Below are 27,768 nucleotides of genomic sequence, written 5' to 3' on the forward strand. Positions count from 1 at the left end.
CTCTGCACCTGTTTATACAACTTTAAAAGCCATTTTTTCTTTGAATTTTTTAAAATCTATTTTCTCAAAACTACAAGTCCAATTTGAAAATTTTTTTTGGGGGGGGGCTTGTTCCCATGGAAACAGAGAATCCATGCCGTTCGTATCGGCAGGTCATTCGCAAGTCGGGCGTTCGTAAGTTGGGGACAGCCTGTATTTACTGTATTTTTTCAGAATATAAGACGCTCCAGTGTAGAAGACACACCTAGGTTTAGAGGGCAAAAATCAGGAGAAAAAAATGAATTAATAAATCTAGGTGTGTCTATACTACAGGGGCCCAAAAAAAAAACTGTTTCTAAGCTACTCTGTCTACACACTACACTGTCCACCTACACTACACTAAGCCCTGTTGCTCCTACCAGTTACGCTACCCTGCACTGATCCCTGCTGTTCACCAACTAAACTACATAGCAATACACTACAGTACACTTAAATCACACTACACTACACTGCATTCTGCACTAAACCACATTACACTGCACTAAACTAGACTACATAGCACAAAACTACACTACAATTAACTACAGTATACTACACGACACTGCTCTAAACTACACTACACTAAACTTTTAAGCTTTACCCAGTGGCGTACCTAGTGTATTTGTCAACCAGTGCTGATTATCCACAGACACCACAACCCCCCCCCCCCCTTCCCCCCCTAAAAAAAAGGAAAATTAGTGAGCGTGACAGCGAGTAGGATTAGATTGTGAACTCCTCAGAGCATTATGTACTTTGTAAAGTACTGCATAAGATGTCAGTGCTATATAAATTAGATTGTGAGCTCCTCTGAGGACAGTCACCGACATGACTATGTACTCTGTAATGTGCTGCAGAAGATGCCAGCGTTATGTAAATACATAATAATAATAATAATAATAATATGGTAGGACATTAGACTATGACTATGATAGGATTAGATTGTGAGCTCCTCTGAGGACAGTCAGTAACATGACTATACACTCTGTAAAGTGCTGCAGAAAATCTCAGTGCTATATAAATACATAATAATAATATGGTAGGACATTAGAATATGACTATGGTAGGATTAGACTGTGAGCTCCTCTGAGGACAGTCAGTGACATGACTATGTACTCTGTAATGTGCTGCAGAAGATGTCAGTGCTATATAAATACATAATAATAATATGGTAGGGCATTGGACTATGACTATGGTAGGGATTAGATTGTGAGCTCCTCTGTGGACAGTCAGTGACATGACTATGTACTCTGTAATGTGCTGCAAAAGATCTCAGTGCTATATAAATACATAATAATAATATGGTAGGACATTAGACTATGGCTATGGTAGGATTATACTGTGAGCTCCTCTGAGGACAGTCAGTGACATGATTATGTACTTTGTACAGTGCTGCAGAAGATCTCAGTGCTATATAAATTCATAATAATAATATGGTAGGACATTAGGCTGTCACAGGATTATACGATTAGATTAGTCAGTCACATGCCTATGTACTCTGTAAAGTGCTGCAGGAGATGACAGAGCTACATAAATACACACTATGGCAGGACATTAGACTATGACTATGGTAGGATTAGATTGAGAGCTCCTATGAGGCAAAGTGGGTGTGGTCATAACATGATGTGGGTGGAGCCACCACTATATAGCCAGACGTGGGTACAAGCCCCCTGTATAGGTGGCAAGATGTCCCATAAGTATGTAGGGTGCCCCCAGTATAGGTAGTGAGGTGCCGCCATGTTAGGTGGTAAGGTGTCCCCATTATATGTGGTAAGTGTCCCCAGTATACTGTAGGTAGTAAGGTGACCCCAGGCGATGGTTGGTTAGGTAGGTAGGTAGCAGTGTGTGGGGTTTTAGGTAGGTGAGTAGCAGTGTGTGGGATTTTAGGTAGGTGGGTAGCAATGTATTGGTGTAGGTAGGTAGGTGTGTGTGTGGGTAGGTAGCAGTGTGTGGGTAGATAGGTAAGGTGTCCCCGTTATAGGTGGTAAGTGTCCCCAGTATAGGTAGTAAGGTTCCCCTGAGTATAGGTAGTAAGGTGACTCCCAGTATAGGTAGTAGGGTGTCCCCAGGCGGTGGTTGGTTAGGTAGCTAGCTAGCAGTGTGTGGGGTTTTAGGTAGGTGAGTAGCAGTGTGTGGGATTTTAGGTAGGTGGGTAGCAGTGTATTGGTTTAGGTAGGTAGGTAGCACTGTGTGGTTTCTATAGGTAGGTAGATAACAATGTGTGGGTTTAGGTAGGTAGGTAGCAGTGTGTGGGTAGGTAGGTAGCAGTTTGGGGGGGGGGGTTCAGGTAAACAGGTAGGTTGCAGTGTGCGGGTAGGCAAGTAGGTAGGTAGCAGTTTGTGGGGTTTTAGGTAAGCAGGCAGGTAGCAGTGTGTGGGTTTAGGTAAGTAGGTAGCAGTGTGTTGGTAGGTAGGCAGGTAGGTAGCAGTGTGTGTGTGTGTGTGGGGGGGGGGGGTAGGTAGGCAGCAGTTTGTGGGGTTTAGATAAGTAGGTAAGCAGGAGTGTGTGGGTTTAGGTAGGTAGGTAGCAGTGTGTTGGTAGGTAGGCAGGTAGGTAGCAGTGTGTGTGTGTTTGGGTGGTTAGGTAGGTAGGTAAGGTTTAGGTAACAGTGGATGGGTGCTTAGATAGGTTGGTAAGGTTTAGGTAGGTAGGCAACAGTGGGTGGTTAGGTAGGTAAGTAGATGCATAGCAATATGTGGGTATAGGTAGGCAGCAGTGAGTGGTTATGTATGTTGGCAGGTAGGTAGTGTTTCTCTCTCTCTCTCTCTCTCTCCCCCCCTCCTCCTCCTCCCATCAGACTTGCAGATCAGCGCGGCGAACAGGGGCAGACCTCCGATCAGTGTGGGACCGGCCTTACAGAGTGGCGCACAGTATGCAGCCGCGTGAGTCATTTCATATGCAGGAGGTGACGAGTGACATCACTTCCATATATGAAGTAGTCGTAGTCAGGTCTCCCGCTGTCTGTAGGTCTGTCCTGCTCAGCGTGCTGATCTGCAGGTCTGATGGGAGGTAAGGGAACACGTGGGGCAGCCGAGCCCCCTGCAGAGGTTGAGGCCACAGGCGAGCCGAGCACAGTGGCAGGGGCGGCAGCACAGGGCTCGGGGTATCACGCCCTACCATGAAGACACCTAGGGTGGGCCGCTCTTGTCTCTTGACGGTAGAAACGCCACTGACTTTACCAGCTCCTGCAGTCGCGATCCTCTCCCCCTTCCTCTTCTGCATGTCCTGTCCTCCTGGCTCCGCAGCGCATTCTTCTTCAGTGGCAGTGGTAGGCAGGACACTAGCCACCTACCACTATGCTGTACAGCTGAGTCCTCCATACTGCTGCCTGAAGCCATGCCGTCTCTGTACACTTGCGACACACATGCGCTGAGGGTCTCACATGACATCATGCATGACCCCCGCCCCGGCGCACATGCGCCTCTAGTGTATAGAGACGGCATGAATATAGAGACGGCATGAATGCAGGCAGCGGTGTGGAGAACCCGGCTGTTCAGCATAGCAGTAGGCGGCTGGTGTCCCAGCCTACCGCTGCCACTGAAGAGGAGAGCACTGTGGGAGCCAGGAGGAGAGGAGGATGCAGAAGAGGATCACTAACGGAGCCAGGGGGAGAAGATCGCTGCAGGAGCAGGTAAAGTATAGCGGTACAGCTTCCCTGCATACTCTGCATTCATTTTCCGTATCTTTAGAATAGAAGACTTACCCACTTTTCTCCTCAAATTATGGGGGAGAAAAAGTGCGTCTTATATTCTGAAAAATACAGTATGTAGTTTGTTGCAGACTATTTTGGATTCTATTTCCCTTATTTCTGGATATGCAATGCTACTCTGCTTGCAGCAACATCAGTCAAGGAGGACCTCTTCATAAAATAAATTTTCATTAGAATTATTTTTTTTTATTCTATTGTATAATATTTTAAAAGATCCTTTCCAAAGAGGAGTGAGCTACAGTGGGATGCGAACGTTTAGCCATTGGCCTCAATTCACTAAGCTTTATCAAACACTTTATCAAACGTTTGATAATTTACCTCATGGGTAAAAACTAATTTTGAATTCACTAAGGTGATATATTATGTTATATATTTATTGAACATTTTATCAATAAAATATTTGATAAATATTTAACACTTTAGTGAATTCAAAATTAGATTTTACGCATGAGGTAAATTATCAAACGTTTGATAAAGTGTTTGATAAATCTTAGTGAATTGAGGCCAATGTTTTTTGTTTTTTATTGTCATGATTTTCCTGTGTAATTCATCAGTTGTTACAATAAAAAATGTGAGTTAAATAAATCATATAGGAAACACACACAGTGATACTTGAGAAGTGAAATGAAGTTTATTGGATTTACAGAAAGTGTGCAATAATTGTTTAAACAAAATTAGGCAGGTGCATAAATTTGGGCACCACAAAAAAGAAATGAAATCAGTATTCAGTAGATCCTCCTTCTGCAGAAATTACAGCCTCTAAACGCTTCCTGCAGGTTCCAATGAGAGTCTGGATTCTGGTTGAAGGTATTTTGGACCATTCCCCTTTACAAAACATCTCTAATTAATTCAGGTTTGTTGGCTTCCGAGCATGGACAGCTCTCTTTAACTCACACCACAGATTTTCAATGATATTCAGGTCTGGGGACTGAGATGGCCATTCCAGAACACTGTACTTGTTGCTCTGCATGAATGCCTTAGTAGATGTTTAGGGTCGTTTTCTTGTTGACAGATCCAGCCCCGGTGCAGCTTCAGCTTTGTCACTGATTCCTGGACATTGGTCTCCAGAATCTGCTGATACTTGATATTGAGAGGAATCCATGCGTCCCTCAACTTTGACAAGAACAGACTAACCAGCAAGCTCATGGTGAACCAGAACTCATTGGAGTGTGTGAGGGGCTACAATGGTCCTAAAAGCCCCCTTACTTAAATACTAAGGAAAACAAGAGTTTGCTTTCTTAAAACAGAAAGAATTTGCGATAATTCAGGTTGGAGTGAGCTTGAGATGTCTCCCAGTGCATCACTGCTGAATATATGCAAATTAACCATTGATGCCCTTAGAAGCTAAACACACCTCCAGAACCGCTGGAATGCAATGATGTGTCAGCTTGTTGTTCAACTTTGACAAGATTCCCAGTCCCTGTACTGGCCCCACAGCATGATGGAACCACCACCATATTTTACTGTAGGTAGCAGGTGAAATGCTGTGTTGTTTTTCCTCAATGCATAATGCCCCTTGTTATGCCCAAATAACTCAATTTTCAGCAGTCCTCAGCACCTTATTCCAAAATGAAGCTGGCTTGTCCAAATGTGCTTTGGCATACCTCAAGCGGCTCTGTTTGTGCTGTGGGCAGAAAAAAGGCTTCCTCTACATACAACATCTCCTTGTGTAAAGTGTGCCGAATGGTTGAACAATGCACAGTGACTCCATCTGCAGCAAGATGATGTTGAAGGTCTTTGGTGCTGGTCTGTGGGTTGACTCTGACTGTTTTCACCATTCGTCGCTTCTGTTTATCCGAGATTGTTCTTGGTCTGCCACTTGGAGCCTTAACTTGAACTGAGCCTGTGGTCTTCCATTTTCTCAGTACGTTCCTGACTGTGGAAACAGACAGCTGAAATCTCTGAGACAGCTTTCTGTATCCTTCCCCTAAACCATGATGGTGAACAATCGTTGTCCCCTATATGATGTATTTAACTAACATTTTTTATTGTATCAACCAACAATTTACACAGGAAAATCATGACAATTAACAACGTTGCCCAAACTTTCGCATCCCACTGTATATTGGGGCCCTTTTTGCTACCTAAACTGAGGGGGCACATCCGGCTACTTATACTGGAGTACCGCTAACTACTTATACTGTGGGGCTACCTGGGACACAAAGGTACCTTAGAATTTTTATCATTTCATTTTTCTCATTTATCATATAATTTTTCATTTTTCGGGGCAGAGGGGGGGAATCAAAATGTTGGTATGGGGCCCCATGATTTCCAGCTGGCACAGTGAAACCACATACTTCTTTCTCCTGGCTTCAAATAGCTGAAAGGGCAGCCATGTTTGAGACGTTCACCCCCTGCTACCTTTCCACTCCCATTATCCAGGCTAGGTGTGAAATTCTTCAAGTGTGACTAATGTTTTCTGTTTGAAGTACAGGCTCAGGGTTTGTTTGTGGTTATTTAAAGAGACACTGAAGCGAAAAAAAAATGATGATATAATGAATTGGTTGTGTAGTACGGATAATAACTAGAAGATTAGTAGCAAAGAACATAGTCTCATATTTTTATTTTCAGTTATATAGTGTGTTTTATAACATTGCATCATTCTTTAATATCTGCAGTTTACACACTACTCAGCATTCTAAATTATTTTTTTCAGAGCAGTCTTGTAAACTATTGACCTGTCTTCTGGCAGAGAAAAAGAAAATTCTTCACTGACAGTTGAGATAATAAACTTCAGAAGACAGCTCTCTCCATGACTTTGAAAGTCGTAGAGCTTAATGGCTTTTTTGCATAGAGATAACAACTGGAGTTTCTTAACTCTTCCTGTACTGGAAACAATTAGACTTTTGTCTCTGATCCTAACGTTTTATTTCTTAGCTGCACTACACAAACAAATCATTATATATATATTTTTTCGCTTCAGTGGCTCTTTAAGTCTGATTAGGTGATTTCTTATCTGCCTTCTATCATCTGTTGCTCCTCCTTTTGCAAGTCCTTGCATGGACAGAAGAGGTAGAAGGATACTGCCTATTTTAACCCTTAAATGCAAAAAGATGAGACAAAATGAAAGTTGTTTTTTTTTGTTTTTTTTAAATAATAAACTACATTTTTAGAATGCATTTTTAATTTGCTTTAGAACTGCCCTGGGAGTTAAAAATGGTGCTCGGTTAACTGAACCCAAGGTGAGAGTGATATAGAAGCTGCCATTTTTATTTCCTTTAAAACTATAATTTTGGCCCACTCCTCTTTGCAGATCCTCTTTAAGTCAGTTCTCATTAAAGCGTTGAGGTTCATTAGCTCCTCAATGCTGTGACCTTTCCCAACTGGGCTTATGATCTAGAAGGTAGATGGAACATAGAATACAGTAGGAAAGGGTAACGGAACTGTGGGCAGATGGAGGTTGTCAAGAGACTGGGAATGATGATGGGTAGGAAAGTTTGAAGGGGTAAGGGGCTTTTTCAAATGTGCTAATGTGCTTCACCCTAAAGGGGTGAGTGAGGAAGTTCTACAGTTAGGGAAGCCCTGAAGAAGTCTTGGAGACATTTTCTTATGACTAACTTTTGAAAAAAACAGGAAAAAAAACATTCAGGATGGTGTAATGATTAAGGGCTCTGCCTCTGACATAGGCGACCTAGGTTCAAATCTCTGCTCTTTCTGTTCAGTGAGGCTCGGTTCACATTTACGGTTTGTTTGTTTGTTTTTAACAATCCGGCAATCTGGATCCTGGAAAATGGTCAGTTTTTACAGCCAGTAAGCTGTAAAACGTTCGTTTTACATAGGTTCCTATTGCGCTGCAAATCCTTCCGTTTCCGTTTTGCTGGGCAAAACTGTTCGCAAAATTAGGTCCTGCAACTATTTTTTGTCCACTCAGCGGGACGGACAACGGAACCGCAACTAAAACCTAATGTGAACTGGGCCTTAGTCTGCACCTATTCAGTGAGGGGACCTTGAGCTAGCCTCCCTAACGCTTCCACTGCCTATAGAGCGCACTCTAGTGGCTGCAGCTCAAGAACTTTGAGTCCATCAGGAGAAAAGTGCAATATAAATGTTATTTGACTTGTCTATAATCTAATGAAGTTTCAATGAATTGTCCATAAAGAATGTATATGCTTGCTTTTCTTCTAGGAAAACCATTTGAAAACACAGTAATCACCAATACTTCTGTGGCCAATATCATTGTGTCTATATTGCTTGGATATCGCTTTGACTATGATGATCCAAAACTTCACAGGCTCACATTATTAGTTAATGAGATTGCCAGAATTTCCGGCACCCCTATGGCAGTGGTGAGTTCATCCATATTGCTATAATCTAAAGTATAAGGGCCACTTTTAGACTTAACAGCATTTTTTGTGCCTCATATCAGGATTGTGATTTCACGTTCATCACACATCTAAAGTATTTCAGCTACATTGTATTGAAATTGATTTTTCATGCAAATTTTTGCACCCAATTTTTCTGCGTTTTTGAAATGGCTGACAGTGCTTCAATGTTTTTTTTTTTTTGCTTACAGTGTGCAAATTGCATGTAATGAAATCATTAGAAGCAGTGCTGCTCATCCAGATTCCGGATATCTGGGTAACCTGGATATTCAACCATTTTTCAGCTATCCGTTTTGGATTCAGATACCAGATTTCAACAGAAATCCGGATAGCTATCTGCGGATAGTTGGCTGGCAATGCGGATATCCGGGGATATCCGCAGAAATCCGACTATTGAGATACTGTATTATGTCCAGGACATAATTGAGCCAATCAGAGGGCTCCCAGCAGAAGCCCTAGCAACGAATCACAGAGGGGAACACTGGCCAGCCCCACCTGACCTCACTGAGCCAATCAGAGGGCTCCCAGCCTAAGCCCTGGCACCCAATCACAGAAAGGAACCCTGGTCAGCCCCCCTGTATAATGCCATGATGAGAAATATCGTCCTAGCTTGTAAATGCTCACTGAGAGACATGCTTCCAGTGCTGTTGGCCTAGCAAGTGCTGTATACAGTGATAAACCTAAAGCTGTTCAGTGATTAACCCCTTCACTATCACTACACTATTGTTAAATCATTAATTATCTTGATTTCATTGTGTGACAGTCAGAATGTGTGCAGGAGGGCTGCTGCAGCTGCTATGTGTCTGTGTGTGTGTTGTGCACAGACCAGGCCAGCTGCTGCCTGCTGGCCAGCTATTAGCCTTAGCTAGCTACAGTATAGGTTAGGTTAGAGATTAGGGAATAGGATTACTGTGTTATTGTGTAGTTAGTACTGTAGTACTGCAGTCAGTGCTAGTAGTTGTTAGAGTAGTAGTACTACTGTGTTAGCGTACTACAGAACTGCTGTGCTGCTGAGCAGTGCCAGTGTGACAGTTAGTGTCTTCTCCTCTGCTGTCTGTCTGTCACTCGGCATGTGGCATTTGGCATGTATCACTTGGCACGTGGCACTTTGCAAGTGGCACTTTGCATGTGGCACTTTGCACGTTGCACTTTTCACGTGGCACTTTGCACATGGCAGGTGGCACGTGCAAAGTGCCATGTGCAAAGTGCAACGTGCAAAGTGCCACGTGCCAAGTGCAAAGTGCCACATGCAAAGTGCAAAGTGCCACGTGCCAAGTGCAAAGTTCCACATGCCAAGTGCCATGTGCAAAATGCCACGTGCCAAGTGCAAAGTGCCACGTGCAAAGTGCAAAGTGCCGCATGCCAAGTGCAAAGTGCCACGTGTCATATGCAAAGTGCAACGTGCCTAGTGCAAAGTGCCACGTGCCACTGCCGAATGCCATGTCCAACATGCTCCTCCTGGCAGACGTTACACCTATTGCTGCTGCATTGCCCTGCTCCTGCTGCCTTTGCTGCTTCCACCGCCAGGGTGCCACAGGCCACTGCTGCTATGCTGATACCACCTATATTTAACCCAAAACACAATTGCTGCATCATTTTTTGGAGGCATCTGGGCTGAAAACTGCCATGTCCCAGTTGTGCGGTTGGACTTTGGACACAATGTGGGCTGCACGATCACTGTCTGGAACGTAGTCCTGATGTTAATTGACAGCCATTTTTTGGGTGGGAGGGGGGATTTGAAGTCCCCACATCATCAATTAGTGTTTCCCTTTACAAAATAATGATGCTACATGCCTCATTTACCCTAAAAAAAGTTTTTAAAGCAATTTAAAGGCCACTTCCGGTTTTTCTATCCAGATATCCGAATTTGCCCAGATACCCCGGATACTGGGGTCAGATATCCGATTTGGATTGGAAAATTTTGAACTCGTATATCTGGGTATCCGGATCCAATCTGGATTTTGAAAAGTGGTATCCGAGCACCCCTGATTAGAAGCACAAAAGAAAAAAGACACCCCCTTTAATAATATATAAATTAGGTACTAACGGAGAGCAAAATGATTGGTCAAAACAATCGCACTACAGTCTGCTGAAAATCCGCCCAGCGGGAGGTGCCGACGGACCCGTCATTGGCTGCTGTAGTGCGTGTGTAAGCACCTTTAGTCACAGGCCTTTGATTGAACTAGACGATATGGCACCTGACATACACATCACTAATTAGTCTTTTGAAGACACTCTCAAGGTGGTAAATGTCTCCAGCCATGTCGGCCCCATTAGATTAGGATTAGGTGTTAAACTCGTTACCTCACCTTCCAAGTGCCTGTGACATCACAGGACTAAGTAAGTCCGAGACAGCCCGGAGCCAGTGTTTAAATGAGGACACAGTCCATAATACTGTCTGTAATGTAGAAGTCTGTTTCTTTCCAACCCATGCATGCTTCTCCAACGCATGGGCTGGCCAGTGCATCAGAGGAAAGCTGTATACTTTGGGGACCCCCAAATGTCCCCTAATCAATTTGGTCACGGCTCACATGACAACCAGTCTATCATATCGAAGGGATTGATTGTGTGGTTACCTTGGCTCCTGAGAAATCTTTCCATCTGTAGGTTAAAATCAACTGTGTATTTCCAGGAGGATAGATTTGGGGGGTTATTGAACCGCAATTTGACAACAGTTAACTTCTTCCTACACATAAGAACTGTGAAACTATAAACCAGAAGTGGAGAGGAATATCTGAGATTCCGATATGCAATAAGGCTAGATGGGGCGTGACCCCAAAGTGTTGCTGCATACATTTACCTATTATCTGGGAGACTGATGCCCAGAAGGGTTTGATTATTGGACATTCCCAGAGGATATGGATGAGGGTCCCTAGCCTCCCCTCAAAATTTAACATGAACACGTCCATCATAAACAAAAATGTGACAGCCCTACATATCCACATTCTTGCTGTGAAATCGATTTTCTACATACAGATACTCCAGGATAACTTGTTATGAAACTAGCTTATAATTCTCTTTCAGCTGTACAATGCATTTCCATCCTTCCTGCAATGGCTGCCTGGAAGCCACAAACAACTTTCTTCAAATGTTACAGAGTTGCACGAATTTATTAGAGAAACCTTCACCAGACAGAGGAATCAGCTGGATGTTAACGATCAGAGGAATTTAATCGATGTTTTCCTTGTCAAACAAAAAGAGGTAGACTTGTGTTGTCTAAGTAATGTATCTTCTTTTTATGATTGTTCTTTATCTTTACTGGTTAGACTGCCCTTTTATACTTAATCCATTGCCCTCCTATATCCATACCGGTTCTTTTAACGAATTTGATACAGAAGAGTTCTTAACTGTGGTCTGCACCCACCTCTTATAAGGGTTATTTATTAACTTGTGACAACCTCAATGGCACCCCCCCCCCCCTTACTTTTTATGTCTGATGTGACTGATCAACTAATTTGGTGGCCACAGCCGTCCTAGCTCCATCTCATTAGAATCACTGTCCTGACACTAACACCCCCCACATCAGGTGCTGGTTTAGTTCTTTTTAGGTATTGTCCTGTGCTAACGCAACCAGCCTAGTTCAAGCCTGAGTAATTCTGGAGATCCACTGCCCAGCTGACAGTCATAACACATTGTACCATACACATGAATAAGGGCTACCACCAGACAAAGATCAGGACTCCATCCTTCAGGTGACAGTTCAGATACAACACTTGGTCCTGAGGATAAAAGCCCTACAAGAAACCGATTATGTCAGTAAGTAACAACAAATGGGTAATACACACTCAAATGAGTTTTGAGTTGCCACTGGTTGTGGTCTCAATAAAAAACATAAAGGTCGAGAATGGTTCCTTGCTTGCCCCCCCCCCCCTCCTTCCCACACCACCACGGCACACTGCGCAGGTGCAGTAGTTCTGCGCCTGCGTAGTGCACCCCGACAACATGTCCATGATTGACAGCGGCGCTTCACGCAGGCACAGTAAGGACGACCTTGGGTTCATCCTCTGCACCGTGCTGGGAGCCCGAGACAGCTGCAGAAAGTGGAGCAGTTGGCGTGGGACAGTCAGCTGCAAGGGGCTGGAGAAAGCCCCAGGTGAGTAAAGCTGATTTTTTATATATTGCCTGATGATTGATTTAAGTGCTCAAGTTCAAGGATGTGATAGTTGGTGCTTATATCATTAACAACCTCTAACAGCCTCTGGATCTATGTTAAATACATGGTGGTCCATAGAAATGTCTGATTTTGGGCCAATTCCACTTACAGCTTTGTAGAATATAACTTGGGAAACCAGGCAGTTCAGCCAATAAGCGAGGCAGCTAAAGGCGTTCATGAAAAAAGGGAACCAGGAAGAAAGGGCCCGGCTGGATAACGAAACGGCGCTGGTGGATGATGAAATCTCAATAACGATGAACATTGTTAACGAAATTGGTTAATGATAAATACAATTTAAAAAAAGACAGGAGTTGATAACGAGAATATATTAATGTTAAAGATTGTAATGTAATTCAACAATAGCTTAACCTAACCCTACTCTCACACAGAACATCCCCTGGTGGTGCCTAAAACTAACCACTCTCCTGGTGGTGCCTAAACCTAACGATCCCCCCGGTGGTGCCTAACCCTAACCCCCCCCTGGTGTTGCCTAACCCCCCGGGTGGTACCTAATGCTAACCACTCCCCCTGGTGGTGCCTAACCCTAACCACTCCCCTTGCAGAAACACCCTTTTACACATAGAAACGATAATGTCTTTGATACCGTAAAGTCTGTACATACAAAAAAAACAATATGACAAAAAGTATAATGTTACAAGCTTCTAAAATGATAACATACTTCAAAAACTGTAATGTGCTTATGTTGTTAACACTATTTATCAGGCGCCCTTTTTTCTGCTTTTCGCGCCGTATTATTGATAATTGCATTAGAGTATATGGCGGCGCCCTTTTCGCCCACTAGCGAAACATGGATAGTTCAGAATCCTTCTAAGAAAACTTAAAAAATGATGTTCCTGAGGTCTTGTCTGATGTCCTGGAGACCTCCGAGTTCCTCCCAAAGGGTCCAGAACTTGTAGGAGATGCCTCCTGGCCCCCAAGTCCTTCTGAGGTGCTGCCCACTTCAGTAGGCATTGCTGTTGTGCTGACTACCTTTGCAGCTCTGGTGGAGCTTCACTCATATGTAGTCAATGATGTTACTATTGTCACAGAGATTTCTAGGTTTGAGTCCAAGCCTTCTTTTGAAAGACCTGTGCTTGAGACCACTGCTCATGATGATTCTCTGCCCGGTACTGGTTTTGGTCCTGTCATGCCGGACTCTGAGGTTGGCAGTTCCCCGACATGTTCTGAGGTTTCTCCTGTGCTGGTGTACCCCAATGTGCTCTGTGACCCAGAAAGCCCAAGTGTGCCTCGGTTACCAGCATGCTCAGATGCTTCCTCGGTGGAGACATGCTCTGATATGGCCTGCCTGCTTGCATGCCCAGAAGTGGTCCCTGAGAGTCTTGATCTTGATGGGTGTCCTTGTAATTATGAATCCAGAATAGTCATTGGTTCCATGGGAGGGCTTGATAGTTCTTCATGTGAGCCTGGTGATTGTTCTGCCCTCGTGGGATCTCTGTGGAGCTTCAGAAGGTTCTGGGAGATTCCGGGAGAAATTTTGCTTGGTACCCTGGATGAGATCAACAGTGGCTTTTGTGTTGTAAGGGACACTTCGAACAGGTATTGTGGCAGGTTTGGTATTTTCGGACGCTCCTTGGAAGGTGGTGGGTATTGTCTGGAGGGTGTCGATGGCTTCTTCTCTGTTCTTCACAATCCTGATGGGTGTTATACTGAGAATGGTAGTACTGATGGATATGTTTCGGTGGCGTTTGCTTCCGATGAGGTCGGTTTCGGCTGGACTGACTCTGGAATTGGGCCTTGTCGGGCTGTCCTGACCTTCGTGAGTCTTCAGTTAGAGTTTTTTGCAAGTATCAGGTTGGAGGGTCGTCTGGAATCCGACCCTAGAGGGGGGGGTACTGTGAGGATCCGCGTGGCTGCCTGCACAGACAGGCAGCCTTTTGACCACTGTTCAGGTCTGCATTCTGCAGGTCTCTGGAAGAGAGACCTTTTGTCAGTTGTGCAGCTTGCTGCTGAGGAATTTGCATACGTTTGTCATGCAGATTGCCTAGCCACATCCTTTGTGGGCTTGCTCTATAAAGAGCTATGTTTCCCACAGTAAGTGGCTGGTCATAAGAGTTAGATCCTGTGTAACACTCGCCTGGAATGTCAGCCTTGCTCTTTGTTGAAGATTAGCCTAGAGTATTCCTGGAACTGCACTAGGCAGTTTCCCTAGTGCAGTTAGGATTGCATATCTGTTTTGTTTGTCTGTTGCGATTGTCCTGTCCCAGCGGTGGTCGACAGGAAATCGTTCTGTGTGTCTGGGTGCTAACCGGAACAGCGGTTGTTACTGGTAACCCCTTCTGATCTGTCTTCCTGGATTGCACTAGCCTCTTTCGCTAGTGCTGTGGATCCTATCTCTCACTTGTTCATGTTTTCGTGTGTCTGTCTTGTCTGCTATGAACGCTTGCTGGAGGCTCGGTGAGGTAACGTTAAGCAAGTGCTCGCGTCCTCTGTTTCATGTTTCGGGGGTTAGTTAGGCGTGCTTGTCTCTGTTGTGCTTATCACGCTGTTGCGAATGAGTGCGGTGTTCGCGTTTAGCTAGTGTTTGTTATTTTCCTTATCTCCTCATTGTATTATTTGCTGTGCCTTTGCTACTCTCGTGCTCTGCCTTGCTGTAGCCTTGTGTCACCTCTGGCAATCGCCTCTCCCACGATTGCGTTCCTACTTCATATCTGCTGTTGTGTATGCACCGTCGCGGGTTGGCGACTAGTTTGGTGCACACACAAACAATCTGTCCCTTTGCTCACTCTCTTTCAGGGCTATCTTGCCCTGCGTTTCTTCCCCTTGTGCAATTCCTGTCTGGCGTGTGTGGCAGGGCAGAGGAGCTGTTCCTCTGCACTCCACAGCTCCCCCCGTCGACAGGAATTTCCCTCTACAGGTGCATTGCACCTTTTGCTGGGTTCCCGCAAATTATACGCTTGTGGAGGATTTCCACCGTGTCAGCGTGTCACGGAGAGAATTCCATAATCGTTACACCTACTCAACCGTACCTTCAGGCCATATAGACTATACTGCTTGAGTGGTATGTCTCAGGCAGGGATCACTCACGTAATGCTTGCAGCTGGCTCCAGTGATGAGTTGAGCTAGGTTCCCAGCTTGTGTGAAGACTCTGCCAACCTACGCATTATGCTGTCCTAGTCAGCTTCGTCAGGGTGAGGGCGGAATAATCCTTGCAGCTGGTTCCAGTGATGAGTTGAACTATGTTCTGAGCTTGTGTGAAGGCTCTGCCAACCTATGCATTTCGCTGTCCTAGTCAGCTTCGTCAGGATATGGGCGGAACTACTGGAAGTAGCCTTGTCCTTGCAAACAGTGTGAGGTGTCTTTATTCGTAGTTTGGTCACATGTTGTACTACAGATACAATTTTAAAGACAATTGTAATACCTTCCCAACCGCCTAATAGCCTGGTCACTAGGTGGGTGTAATCCTGTGGTCCTCTGAAGCACCATTTAAAAAAGAACCAGAGGTGTGAGATTTATAGAAGCTGACATATGTATTGCCTTTTAAACAATACCAGTTGCCTGGCAGTCCTGATGCTCTTTCTGGTCAGTAGGGTCTAAATCACACACCTGAAACAAGCATGCAGCTAATTTTGTCAGATTTGTCATAGACATCTGATCTGCATATGCTTATTGAGGGTCTATGGCTTAAAGTATTAGAGGTAGTGGATCAGCAGGGCTGCCAGGCAATGCACAATATTTAAAATTAAATTAATATGTCAGCCTCCATATCCCTCTCACCTCAGGTCCCCTTTAATACCCGTGTTAGAATGTTTATGTTTGAATGAGATTCTCCAGCTGATAAGACAGCTGTGTTTGTTGTTCAGCCTATGGTGATTATTGTATGTTGTGTCAATTTCAGGAGAAGCCAAATCCTGAGTTATATTTCCATGATGAGAACTTAACATCTCTTGTAACAGACTTATTTGCTGCTGGGATGGAGACAACCTCAACCACCCTCCGGTGGGGCCTTTTATTAATGATGAAATACCCAGAAATCCAGAGTAAGTATGCTGTTTATTTTTAGCATTGTTCACTATCTCAGTCATCCTAGTTATCGAGGTTACCAAGAAGCAGGAGAGGGATCTGCACCAACCCAATGAGCCAAAACTTTACTCAATATATATACAGCCAAAACACAAGCAATTAGCCTCAGCTGTTTTCGGACAGCCAGGGTCCATAAAGGGTCACTTAAGGCTAGTAAAAAAAAGGAGTTTTACTCACCTGGGGCTTCCTCCAACCCCCTGCAGCTGTCCGGTGCCCATGTAGTCTCGCTCCGATTCTCCTGGCCCCTACTTCCGTTTTCAGCGACAGGCACTGACAAGCCTGGGAACGCGAGTGATTCTTTGCTTTTCTGGCTGCAATAGTAGTGCTCTCTATACTGCTATAGCAGCCAGGAACGCGAAGAATCACTCGCGTTCCCAGGCCTGTTGTGGCCTGTCACGGAAAACGGATGTACCTGCTGGCGGGGACAGGACGATCCGAGTGAAACTGCATGGGCACCGAACAGCTGCAGGGGGCTGGTGGAAGCCCCAAGTGAGTAAAACTCATTTTTTTACTAGCCTTAAGTGTCCCTTTAATCATAGATGCCGTTTTTTTTTCATAAATAAATACCTGATTGTGGTAAATATTTTATTGCAGTAGTTTTAAATAGAAGATTGTAAAATATCTATCTGCGAGGGGTGCTTTCAGTATTTGTGCACATTTTTCAGTTTGACTAGGAGCCTGTAAGTTTAAAGGACAACCGAGGTGACATGTGAAATGATGAGATAGACATGTGTATGTATAGTACCAAGCACACAAATAACTAGGCTGTGTTCTTTTTTTTTTCTCTGCCTAAAAGAGGTAAACATCAAGTATGCAAGTGACAGTTTCTATCCGGGCCGGGACCGGGTCAGACTACAGCATAACCCTCACTGATAAGTAATTACAGCCATAAAACACTTTCCTGTCAGTAAATGGTTTCCTGAAGCAGGAACGAGATAAAAAGGGTCAATAATTCATAGATTTAAACTCTAGCATACTTTAATGAAGGTGTCATTGAGCAGAGACAATGAAACAGTAAAAACTTAAAGAGACTCTGTAACAACATTTTCAGCCTTATTTCTTGAGTCCTAAAAGTTCCTATACCTGTTCTAATGTGCTCTGGATTACTGCAGCCTTTTCTAGTTGCACTGTCTCTAATATATCTAATCTTCTTTTCTTTGTCAAGCCTTGTCGAGCCAGAGAGAAGTGCACTGCCTCTGCTGTGATAGGGAGAAGTTATGCACACACCCTTCACACCCCCTGCAGGCTCTGCGTGTGCGCTGTGAGTGTATGAGTCACAGACAAGGTCTCTGCTCACAGCCAGCCTGTCTGTGACCTTGTGAACAGCTGTGAGTGCAGAAAGATCAGTTCAAAGCCCAGACAAGTAGCTAAGGCAACAAGTGGGAGAAACATTCCAGCAGTCAAGTCACGTTTGAGAGGAGCCACTGCAGACGGGCACCTGCTCTGATGATGTATTTCCTGTTTGGCGGCCATCTTCATTGTTTACACAAACAATGAATAAAACAGTGATTTTATTAACAGGAAAGCAGCGGGGTGTGGTGAAAATGTCACAGAGGGGGTTAGGGGAAGAAAACAAACAGGCTGGTACCTTTATTTAGGTAAGATTTTCATAGTACACATTCTCTTTAAAAACTAGATTTAAATATAAAATAAAACTGTGAGATATCTAAAAAAAAGTCATTTTTAGGAGAAGGATGATAGATACAATTGCTTTTCTCATCAGTTTATTTTCACCTTGGATGTCCTTTAAAGCTTACTTTTAGCATTGTTAAAGCATTCTGGGCTAACTTACAGGAGCTCACATTCAGTCACATGACACCTACTCCGCCTTTTCTTTAGAATGACCTCTCAATATGCCCTTCTGAAGTGGAGTTTTTACTAACAAATTTAGTATTTGAAGGCCTGTTTTGGAGAATGAAGTTAACACTATTCTCTCCTCTTCAAATACAATTCACCCAGAATTATTTATCCTTTTAATGTTGAGGAGAAAGTTAAAATATGATAAGCAAAGATACATGCACACCTAAGATCACAGTTGGGCCGAACCTCTGATTTTAGGTTCGCGAACCCTGTTCGCGAACTTCCGCGAAAGGTTCGGTTCGCGAAAAAGTTCGCGAACCGCAATAGACTTCAATGGGGAGGCGAACTTTGAAAGTTTAAAAAAATTCTATCAACTGGAAAAATGATAGAAAACATGTTTCAAAAGCTCCTAATACCTGGAGCCACACCTAATTGAGTGAAAGACACATCACTGCTGGAGGACCCTCCCACCCTCCCTCCTCCAAGCAAGGTCCTTTATACCATTTGCCTGCCTACACTAATTAGTTATGGGACAGCTGCTACACACTCTGCTAGGGAGATTTTAATTGGCCTCCCTCCTCCCCTCCTCCCCTTCTACCTATTCCCTCCTCCCTTCTACCGGAGGGAAGAGGGTCTCTTCTTCCAGGGAATTATACTATTTTAAAAACCAGTATACATCATACCATAGCTGGGAATACATACATGAGTATACATCATACCATAGCTGGGGATACATACATGAGTATACATCATACCATAGCTGGGAATTGAACCCAGATCTCACTGTGTGGTGGGCATGTCACCCTAAGCACTGTACCACTACAGAAGTAAGTGAAGCTAGCCTAAAATTTAACATTTATGCTCAATGCAATAGAACCATTAGGTTGCTTAAAGGAGAACTGTAGTGAGAGGTATATGGAGGCTGCCATATTGATTTCCTTTTAAGCTATACCAGTTGCCTGGCAGCCCTGCTGATCTATTTGGCTGCAGTAGTGTGAATCACACCAGAAACAAGCATGCAGCTAATCTTGTCAGATCTTACAAAAATGTCAAACACCAGATCATACCATAGCTGGGAATCGAACCCAGATCTCACTGTGTGGTGGGCACGTCACCCTAAGCACTGTACCACTACAGAAGTAAGTGAAGCTAGCCTAAAATTTAACATTTATGCTCAATGCAATAGAACCATTAGGTTGCTTAAAGGAGAACTGTAGTGAGAGGTATATGGAGGCTGCCATATTGATTTCCTTTTAAGCTATACCAGTTGCCTGGCAGCCCTGCTGATCTATTTGGCTGCAGTAGTGTGAATCACACCAGAAACAAGCATGCAGCTAATCTTGTCAGATCTTATGTCAAACACCAGATCATACCATAGCTGGGAATCGAACCCAGATCTCACTGTGTTGTGGGCACATCACCCTAAGCACTGTACCACTACAGAAGTAAGTGAAGGTAGCCTAAAATTTAACATTTATGCTCAATGCAATAGAACCATTAGGTTGCTTAAAGGAGAACTGTAGTGAAAGGTATATGGAGGCTACCATATTGATTTCCTTTTAAGCAATACCAGTTACCTGGCTATCCTGCAGATCCTCTGTCTCCAATACTGTTAGCCCTAGACCCTGAACAAGCATGCAACAGATCTGGTGTTTGACATTTTTGTAAGATCTGACAAGATTAGCTGCATGCTTGTTTCTGGTGTGATTCACACTACAGTGGCTGGATAGTGTACTGGTTAAGGGCTCTGCCTTCGACATGGGAGACCAGGGTTTGAATCCTGGCTAGGTCAAGTACCTATTCAGTAAGGAGTTCAAGGCAAGACTCCCTAACACTGCAGGGTGGCCTCTTGAGCGCGTCCCTGTGGCTTGCAGCTCTTGAGCGCTTTGAGTCTGACAGGAGAAAAGCACTATACAAATGTTTGGATTATTATTATTACTGCAGCCAAATAGATCAGCAGGGCTGCCAGGAAACTGGTATAGCTTAAAAGGAAATCAATATGGCAGCCTCCATATACCTCTCACTACAGTTCTCCTTTAAGCAACCTAATGGTTCTATTGCATTGAGCATAAATGTAAAATTTTAGGCTAGCTTCACTTACTTCTGTAGTGGTACAGTGCTTAGGGTGATGTGCCCACCACACAGTGAGAACTTGGTTCGATTCCCAGCTATGGTATGATGTATACTCATGTATGTATCCCCAGCTATGGTATGATGTATACTGGTTTTTAAAATAGTATAATTTCCTGGAAGAAGAGACCCTCTGGAGGGAGGAAGGGAGGAAGGGAGGCTGGCCAATTAAAATCTCCCTAGCAGAGTGTGTAGCAGCTGTCCCATAACTAATTAGTGTAGCCAGACAACTGAGTCAAATGGTATAAAGGACCTAGCTTGAAGGGAGGGTGGGCGGATTCTCTAGCACTGAAAGCAGTGTGTTTGACAATAACATGTCTGCTGACAGTGAAATGGAGGCTAAAAATTTTGCTCAATACAGCATTATGGGGCGAATCGAACTTCCGCAAAAGTTCGCCTGATGCAGGCGAACGCGAACCCCCAAAGTTCGCCTGGAACCGTTCGCCGGCCAACCGTTCGGCCCATCTCTAGTGTTGAACTCCAGTCCTCGAGTGCCAAATCCATGCCAGTGTTTAGGACAGGCTGATGATGGATACACACCATGCGTTTCCGCGTCGAATGCGTCCGTCGATATGCATCAATTCGATTATTTCAGAGCATTTCTGAACGCATTTTGATGATTTTTTAGGTCGATTGCCATGTAAAGTATGGCAAATCGACTTAACGATCCATCGAAACGTGAATCGGACATTATTTGTCTTATCTTGTATGACATGCACATGACATCATAAGCATGTGCAGAGGGCTCCCGGTCACAGGCACCAGCGCCTGCGCAGCAGTGCCTGACTTTAGCAACCCGGATGAGGCTGCCGGAGGGGCATTTAGGTAGATAGCAGAGGCAGAAAGGAAAACGGGGGGCGGGAGGGGAGCGGTAGACATTAGGTCAGGTCACAGTATATGCCTGCTCCCCTCGTTTCTCTAGCTTATTCCAGCTTTGTTATCCTTTAACGCTAACAGGTAAACTTTATTCCCTTTTTCTCTCTAACAGAAAATGTTCAGAATGAAATTGAAAAAGTCATTGGCTCAGGAGAGCCTTGTTTAGCTCATAAGAAACAAATGCCCTACACTGATGCCGTCATCCATGAGATTCAAAGGTTTGCCGACCTTGTTCCAATGAGTGTTCCACACTGCACTACTGAAGATGTGACAGTGAAGGGATACTTTATACCCAAAGTAAGTATTTCATTATGTAATACTAGCCAACCCGCGTCGTAGCATACGCCGCATCTATCTATCTAATAGAGTACGTGCCTCAACCTTGAAGCAAGAAGAAGAAGTAGGCTTTCCATGAGAAAATGTATGCGTGCTCAAACACCAAGTTTAACCCTAGCAAGTCAGGCTTTGCAAATCCGGCCTAATTGGCTATTCATGAGGCAATGCTCATGCAAATATGCATTTGCTTTCGCATGCCAAACTATGCAGGGTCCAAAAACCGATACCGCAAAGCGATCGCCCTGCGGGAATTAGTTCATGCTACATTAGCACTATCCAGGAGCGCCAAGGGGAGGATTCCGAATGCCCCCATACAACCGGGGGGACCGCAGGGTCCCAGGCTCTCTTACTGCCTGGGAACCACAGCGGCACCCCGGAGGGGGAGGCTGGGTGGTGCAGCTGCACCCCCCCCCCCCAAGTGTGGTCAGCGCCGGGGAGAGCCATCCGCACCCACCTCCCAATATTAAAAACAGGCACTTACCTTAACGTCTATTGCGTTCTGCAACATGCACATTAACTTGGGGGCACCACATGAGAAAGGAGTGAAGTATGGGTCACCCCGAGCTTTAGAGCTCAGGGCTGGCTCACATACAGCACTCCGGGGTGGGGGGAGGACAGGCGCAGACAACTCACTCCAGGGCTTACACCACCAGAGCAAGCCATCCACCACCTGCCTCCAAAGGATACAACTGCAAAAAATGCTTTCCATGAGAAAAATTTTGCGTGCTCAAACACCAAGTTTAACCCTAGCAAGTCTGGCTTTCCAAATCTGGCCTAATTGGCTATTCATGAGGCAATGCTCATGCAAATATGCATTTGCTTTCGCATGCCAAACTATGCAGGGTCAAGAAACCAATACTGCAAAGTGCTCTCTCGCTGCCTGGGAACCACAGCGGCACCCCGGAGTGGGAGGCTGGGTGGCGCAGCCGCCCCCCCCCCCCCAAGCGTGGCCAGCGCTGGGGAGAGCCGTCTGCACCCACCTCCTAATATTAAAAACAGCCACTTACCTTAAAGTCCATTGGGTTCTGCTACATGCGCATTAATTTTCTCATGGAAAGCATTTTGTGCAGTTTGTATCCTTTGGAGGCAGGTGGTGGATGGCTTGCTCCGGTGGTGTGAGCCCTGGAGTGAGTTGTCTGCGCCTGTCCTCCCCCCCCCCCCCCCCCCCCCCCCCCTGGAGTGCTGTATGTGAGCCAGCCCTGAGCTGTAAAGCTCGGGGTGACCCATGCTTCTCTCCTTTCTCATGTGGTGCCCCCAAATTAATGCGCATGTAGCAGAACGCAATGGACGTTAAGGTAAGTGCCTGTTTTTAATATTGGGAGGTGGGTGCGGACGGCTCTCCCCGACGCTGGCCACGCTTGGGGGGGGGGGTCGTCCATGCCACCCAGCCTCCCCCTCCGGGGTGCCGCTGTGGTTTCCAGGCAGTGAGAGAGCCTGGGACCCTGCGGTCCCCCCAGTTGTATAAAAAGGGGGCATTGGGAATCCTCCCCGTGGCGCTCCTGGAGGCCTGGAGCACACCAAAAACTGCTAGCAGATCCGCAAAATGCTAGCAGATTTTGAAACGCTTTTTCTTATTTTTCTGTAGCATTTCACCTAGCATTTTGCGGTTTTGTAAAGCGTTTTTGGTGTAGTAGATTTCATATATTGTTACAGTAAAGCTGTTACTGAACAGCTTCTGTAACAAAAACGCCTGCAAAACCGCTCTGAACTGCCGTTTTTCAGAGCGGTTTGCGTTTTTCCTATACTTTACATTGGAGGCAGAAACGCCTACGCAATCCAAAAAATGCCTCACCTCGGGAGTATGCGTTTCAGCAAAACGCCTCCCGCTCTGGTGTGCACCAGCCCATTGAAATACATTACCCAAGCGTATCCGCAGCCGCAAGTGGATCGCAAAACGCTGCCGAACCGCTCTGGTGTGCACTAAGCCGGATAGTGCTAATGTAGCATGTAGCAGGGTGACTGCTTTGTGGTATTGGTTTGTGCATGCATTTGCATGAGCATTGCCTCATGAATAGCCAATTAGGCCAGATTTGCAATGTCAGACTTGCTAGGGTAAGGCCTCTTTTCCATGGACTGTGAATAGGCAGTAAAATGGCTCTCAAACTCTCACAGGTGCTCACTGCTGCCTGGTAACTGCTCACTGCTGCCTGGTAACTGCTTGCTGCTGCCTGGTAACTGCTTGCTGCTGCCTGGTAACTGCTTGCTGCTGCCTGGTATCTGCTCGCTGCTGCCTGGTATCTGCTCGCTGCTGCCTGGTAACTGCTTGTTGCTGCCTGGTAACTGCTTGTTGCTGCCTGGTATCTGCTCACTGCTGCCTGGTAACTGCTCGCTGCTGCCTGATATCTGCTCACTGCTGCCTGGTAACTGCTTGCTGCTGCCTGGTAACTGCTTGTTGCTGCCTGGTATCTGCTCACTGCTGCCTGATAACTGCTTGCTGCTGCCTGGTAACTGCTTGTTGCTGCCTGGTATCTGCTCACTGCTGCCTGGTAACTGCTTGCTGAGCACACAGCTCAACAGTCCGTGGAAAAGAGGCCTTAAACTTGGTGTTTGATCACGCATACATTTTCTCATGCAAAGTACTTCTTCTTCTTGTTTGAAGGTTGAGGCACTTAGTCTATTATATATATAGATACAAAATATATTTGCAGAAAGGATGGTGCTGTGATGAATTCTGTTCTTCTTTGCATGCATGAAGATTACAGAAAAGTTGCTTCTTATAGAAAGACAGCTGGTTAATCAGCAGCAATATATTAAAACAAATCAGTACCTAAAACATTCTTTTAAGGAGACACTGGCTTCAGCGCCATTCTGCCCATGACGCTAAGTGACGCATTCGCGTCAGACGGAATGGGCGCTGGAGCAGCATCTCAGCCGGCGTCCCTTCCCCTCCACCCCATGGCTGCCACTTGTGTTACCTTCTGAGCTGACGGCCGCTTCCTCTATGATAGTCTCCAGCCCTCTTGCATACCACCACTCACCAATACACAGACATTGTGGGAGGCGCCGAGGGACATACCTAAGAAGACGTCAGACAAGTAATCTTGACACCCCCCCCCCCCCCCCCCCCCCGCACAGCTTTAAAAATGTTGAGAAAGACAATTCAGGGGGGCTATAAGGGGGCATGCAGATGTAAAGGGATGCCAGGGATGCCCCTTACTATTGTACTGCTGTCAAAACACTTAAAGGACAACCGAGGTGACACAATGAGATAGACATGTGTATGTACAGTGCCAAGCACACAAATAGCTATTCTGTGGTTTTTGTTTTCTTTCTCTGTCTGAAAAAGTTAAACATCAGACAACCGAGGTGACATGTGAAATGCTGAGATAGACATGTATATGTATAGTACCAAGCACACAAATAACTAGGCTGTGTTCTTTTTTTTTTTTCTCTGCCTAAAAGAGGTAAACATCAAGTATGCAAGTGACAGTTTCTATCCGGGTCGGGACCGGGTTGGACTATAGCATAACCCTCACTGATAAGTAATTACAGTCATTAAACACTTTCCTGTCAGTAAATGGCTTCTGAGAGCAGGAAAGAGATAAAAAGGGTCAATAATTCATAGATTTGAGCTCTGGCATACTTCAATGAAGGAGGATGGATACAATTTTTTTTTCATCAGTTTATTTTCATCTCGGATGTCTTTTAAGTGTGTGAACATCACATAGCAGAACACAGAGATCTACTCCACAGATGGTTAGACTTCCAGTGTTTACCGAAAATGCTTTTACTCAATTGATGCCATGTTTTTCAGTAAATTATCTCATGTGATAAAATCTTAGTGTATTGGGGAAGAAAAATGTCTAAAATACCTACTGCAGTATGTTGCATTACGTCACTGGGATACCCGCAGTGGCGTAGCAATAGGGGATGCAGAGGTCTTGCACCGGGGCCCTTAGTTCAAAGGGGCCCCGTAGGGCCCTCCCTCAAGTGCAGTATTAGCTCTTTATTGGTCCTGTGCTTGTAACAATCACTTCTATAGATGCTGTGAATGTTAACTATCGTTAACAAGCTGTATCATTTGTATGTTTAGAGTGCTGGGGGGGGGGGGGGGGGGGGGGCGGGGGTCAGTGTAAAACTTGCACTGGGCCCCAAAGCTCCTTAGCTACGCCACTAGATACTCGTCAGTCCTGCGCCATGTCACACTGTGCTTTTGTCTTGAACACTTGGGGGTTGATTCACCAAACCGTGCTAATGCATAGCACAGCCGTTAACTCGCCTTATCAGAGATAACACGCCTTACGAAAGTTAACACGCCTTATCAAAGTTAATACGCCTTATCAAAGTTAATACGCCTTATCAGAGTAGCACAGTGAGCGCTACGGGCTCAGGGCAGGACGAGTGGAGCTCTCATCATTGCCAGTTAGCAGGCATAAGTTCGTAGCAAATGAAGCAAATTTGTTTGCAGATTGGAAACTAACCAAACAAATGCATTTGCAGTTGATTTTGATTGGCCCGATTTCAATCAGCATACAAATTGCAACCAAATTTGCATCAACTCATAGAAATGTTAGCAAGGCAGTGGTCATCTTGGAGGTGTGTGCAGAAAAATATGAAGATGAAATAGTGCCCTAGGCAAGATAGTTTCTGCCCGCTGCCGATGGTCACCTGGCTTTTTTTACTGGGCACATATACTACTGACTACATATACTGGGCACATATACCCCTGGCTACATATACTGGGCACATATACCCCTGGCTACATATACTGGGCACATATACCTCTGGCTACATATACTGGGCACATATACCTCTGGCTACATATACTGGGCACATATAACCCTCCCTGACTACATATACTGGGACATATACCTGTGGCTACATATACTGGGCACATTTCCCATGGCTACATATACTGGGCACATATACCCCCTGACTACATATACTGGGCACATATACCCCCTGGCTACATATACTGGGCACATATACCCCCTGGCTACATATACTGGGCACGGGTCCTCTGGCTACATATACTGGGCACATATAACCCTGACTACATATACTGGGGACATATACCCGACTACATATACTGGGCACATTACCCCTGGCTACATATACTGGGCACATATGCCCCTGGCTACATATACTGGGCACATATACTACTGACTACATATACTGGGCACATATACCCCTGGCTACATATACTGGGCACATATACCCCTGGCTACATATACTGGGCACATATACCCCTGGTTACATATACTGGGCACATATACCCCTGGCTACATATACTGGGCACATATACCCCCTGACTACATATACTGGGCACATATACCTCTGACTACATATACTGGGCACATATACCTCTGGCTACATATACTGGGCACATATAACCCTCCCTGACTACATATACTGGGACATATACCTGTGGCTACATATACTGGGCACATATACCCTGCCTACATATACTGGGGACATATACCCGACTACATATACTAGGGACATATACACCTGCCTACATATACTGGGCAAATATACCCCTGGCTACATATACTGGGGACATATACCCCTGCCTACATATACCCCTGGCTACATATACCCCTGGCTACATATACTGGGCACATATACCCCTGGCTACATATGCTGGGGACATATACCTCTGGCTACATATACTGGGCACATATACCCCTGGCTACATATGCTGGGGACATATACTTCTGGCTACATATACTGGGCACATATACCCCTGCCTACATATACTGGGGACATATACCTCTGGCTACATGTACTGGGCAAATATATCTGCTGGCTACATATACTGAGGACACTGGCTGATTGCCATTATGTGCATTTAGTGGTGAAAAGATGTCTCTTATTATGTGCATTTACTGGTGAAAAGCTGTCTCTTATGTGCATTTACTGGTGAAAAGCTGTCTCTTATTATGTGTATTTACTGGTGAAAAGCTGTCTCTTATTATGTGCATTTACTGGTGAAAAGCTGTCTCTTATTATGTGCATTTACTGGTGAAAAGCTGTCTCTTATTATGTGCATTTACTGGTGAAAGGCTGTCTGTCATTACGCATTTACTGGTGAAAGGCTGTCTCTTATGTGCATTTACTGGTGAAAGGCTGTCTCTTATGTGCATTTACTGGTGAAACGCTGTCTCTTATGTGCATTTAGTGGGGAAACGCTGTCTCTCATGTGCATTTGCTTGCCATGCCCACTTTTGTCGATGCGGCAAGCAAAGTTTCTTTGAACATGTTGCCCCCTACCCATTTGACTGCCCCCTCATATGTGCCAGTCTAGAACCGGCCCTGTACCCCTGCCTACATATATCCCTGGCTACCTGTTCTGGGGACATCTCTCCCCCTGGCTACCTGTTCTGGGGACATCTATACCCCTGGCCACCTATTCTGGGGACACCTATAGACCTGGGGCTACCTGT

The 27,768-nt window shown here is 45.1% G+C and overlaps 1 protein-coding gene across 1 annotated transcript in view; it reads left to right on the plus strand.

Moving 5' to 3' along the window:
* The window catches only part of LOC137571262 (cytochrome P450 2K6-like), a 113,842-nt gene that overhangs the window by 60,918 nt on the left and 25,156 nt on the right, over positions 1-27,768 (plus strand). The window contains exons 5-8 of the mRNA XM_068280141.1: positions 7,850-8,010; positions 11,071-11,247; positions 16,056-16,197; positions 21,159-21,343. Of these exons, the coding sequence (XP_068136242.1) occupies positions 7,850-8,010; positions 11,071-11,247; positions 16,056-16,197; positions 21,159-21,343 (665 nt within the window). The remainder of the gene's footprint in view (positions 1-7,849; positions 8,011-11,070; positions 11,248-16,055; positions 16,198-21,158; positions 21,344-27,768) is intronic.

Source organism: Hyperolius riggenbachi, chromosome 4 (assembly GCF_040937935.1).
Source record: "Hyperolius riggenbachi isolate aHypRig1 chromosome 4, aHypRig1.pri, whole genome shotgun sequence".
NCBI lineage: Eukaryota > Metazoa > Chordata > Amphibia > Anura > Hyperoliidae > Hyperolius > Hyperolius riggenbachi.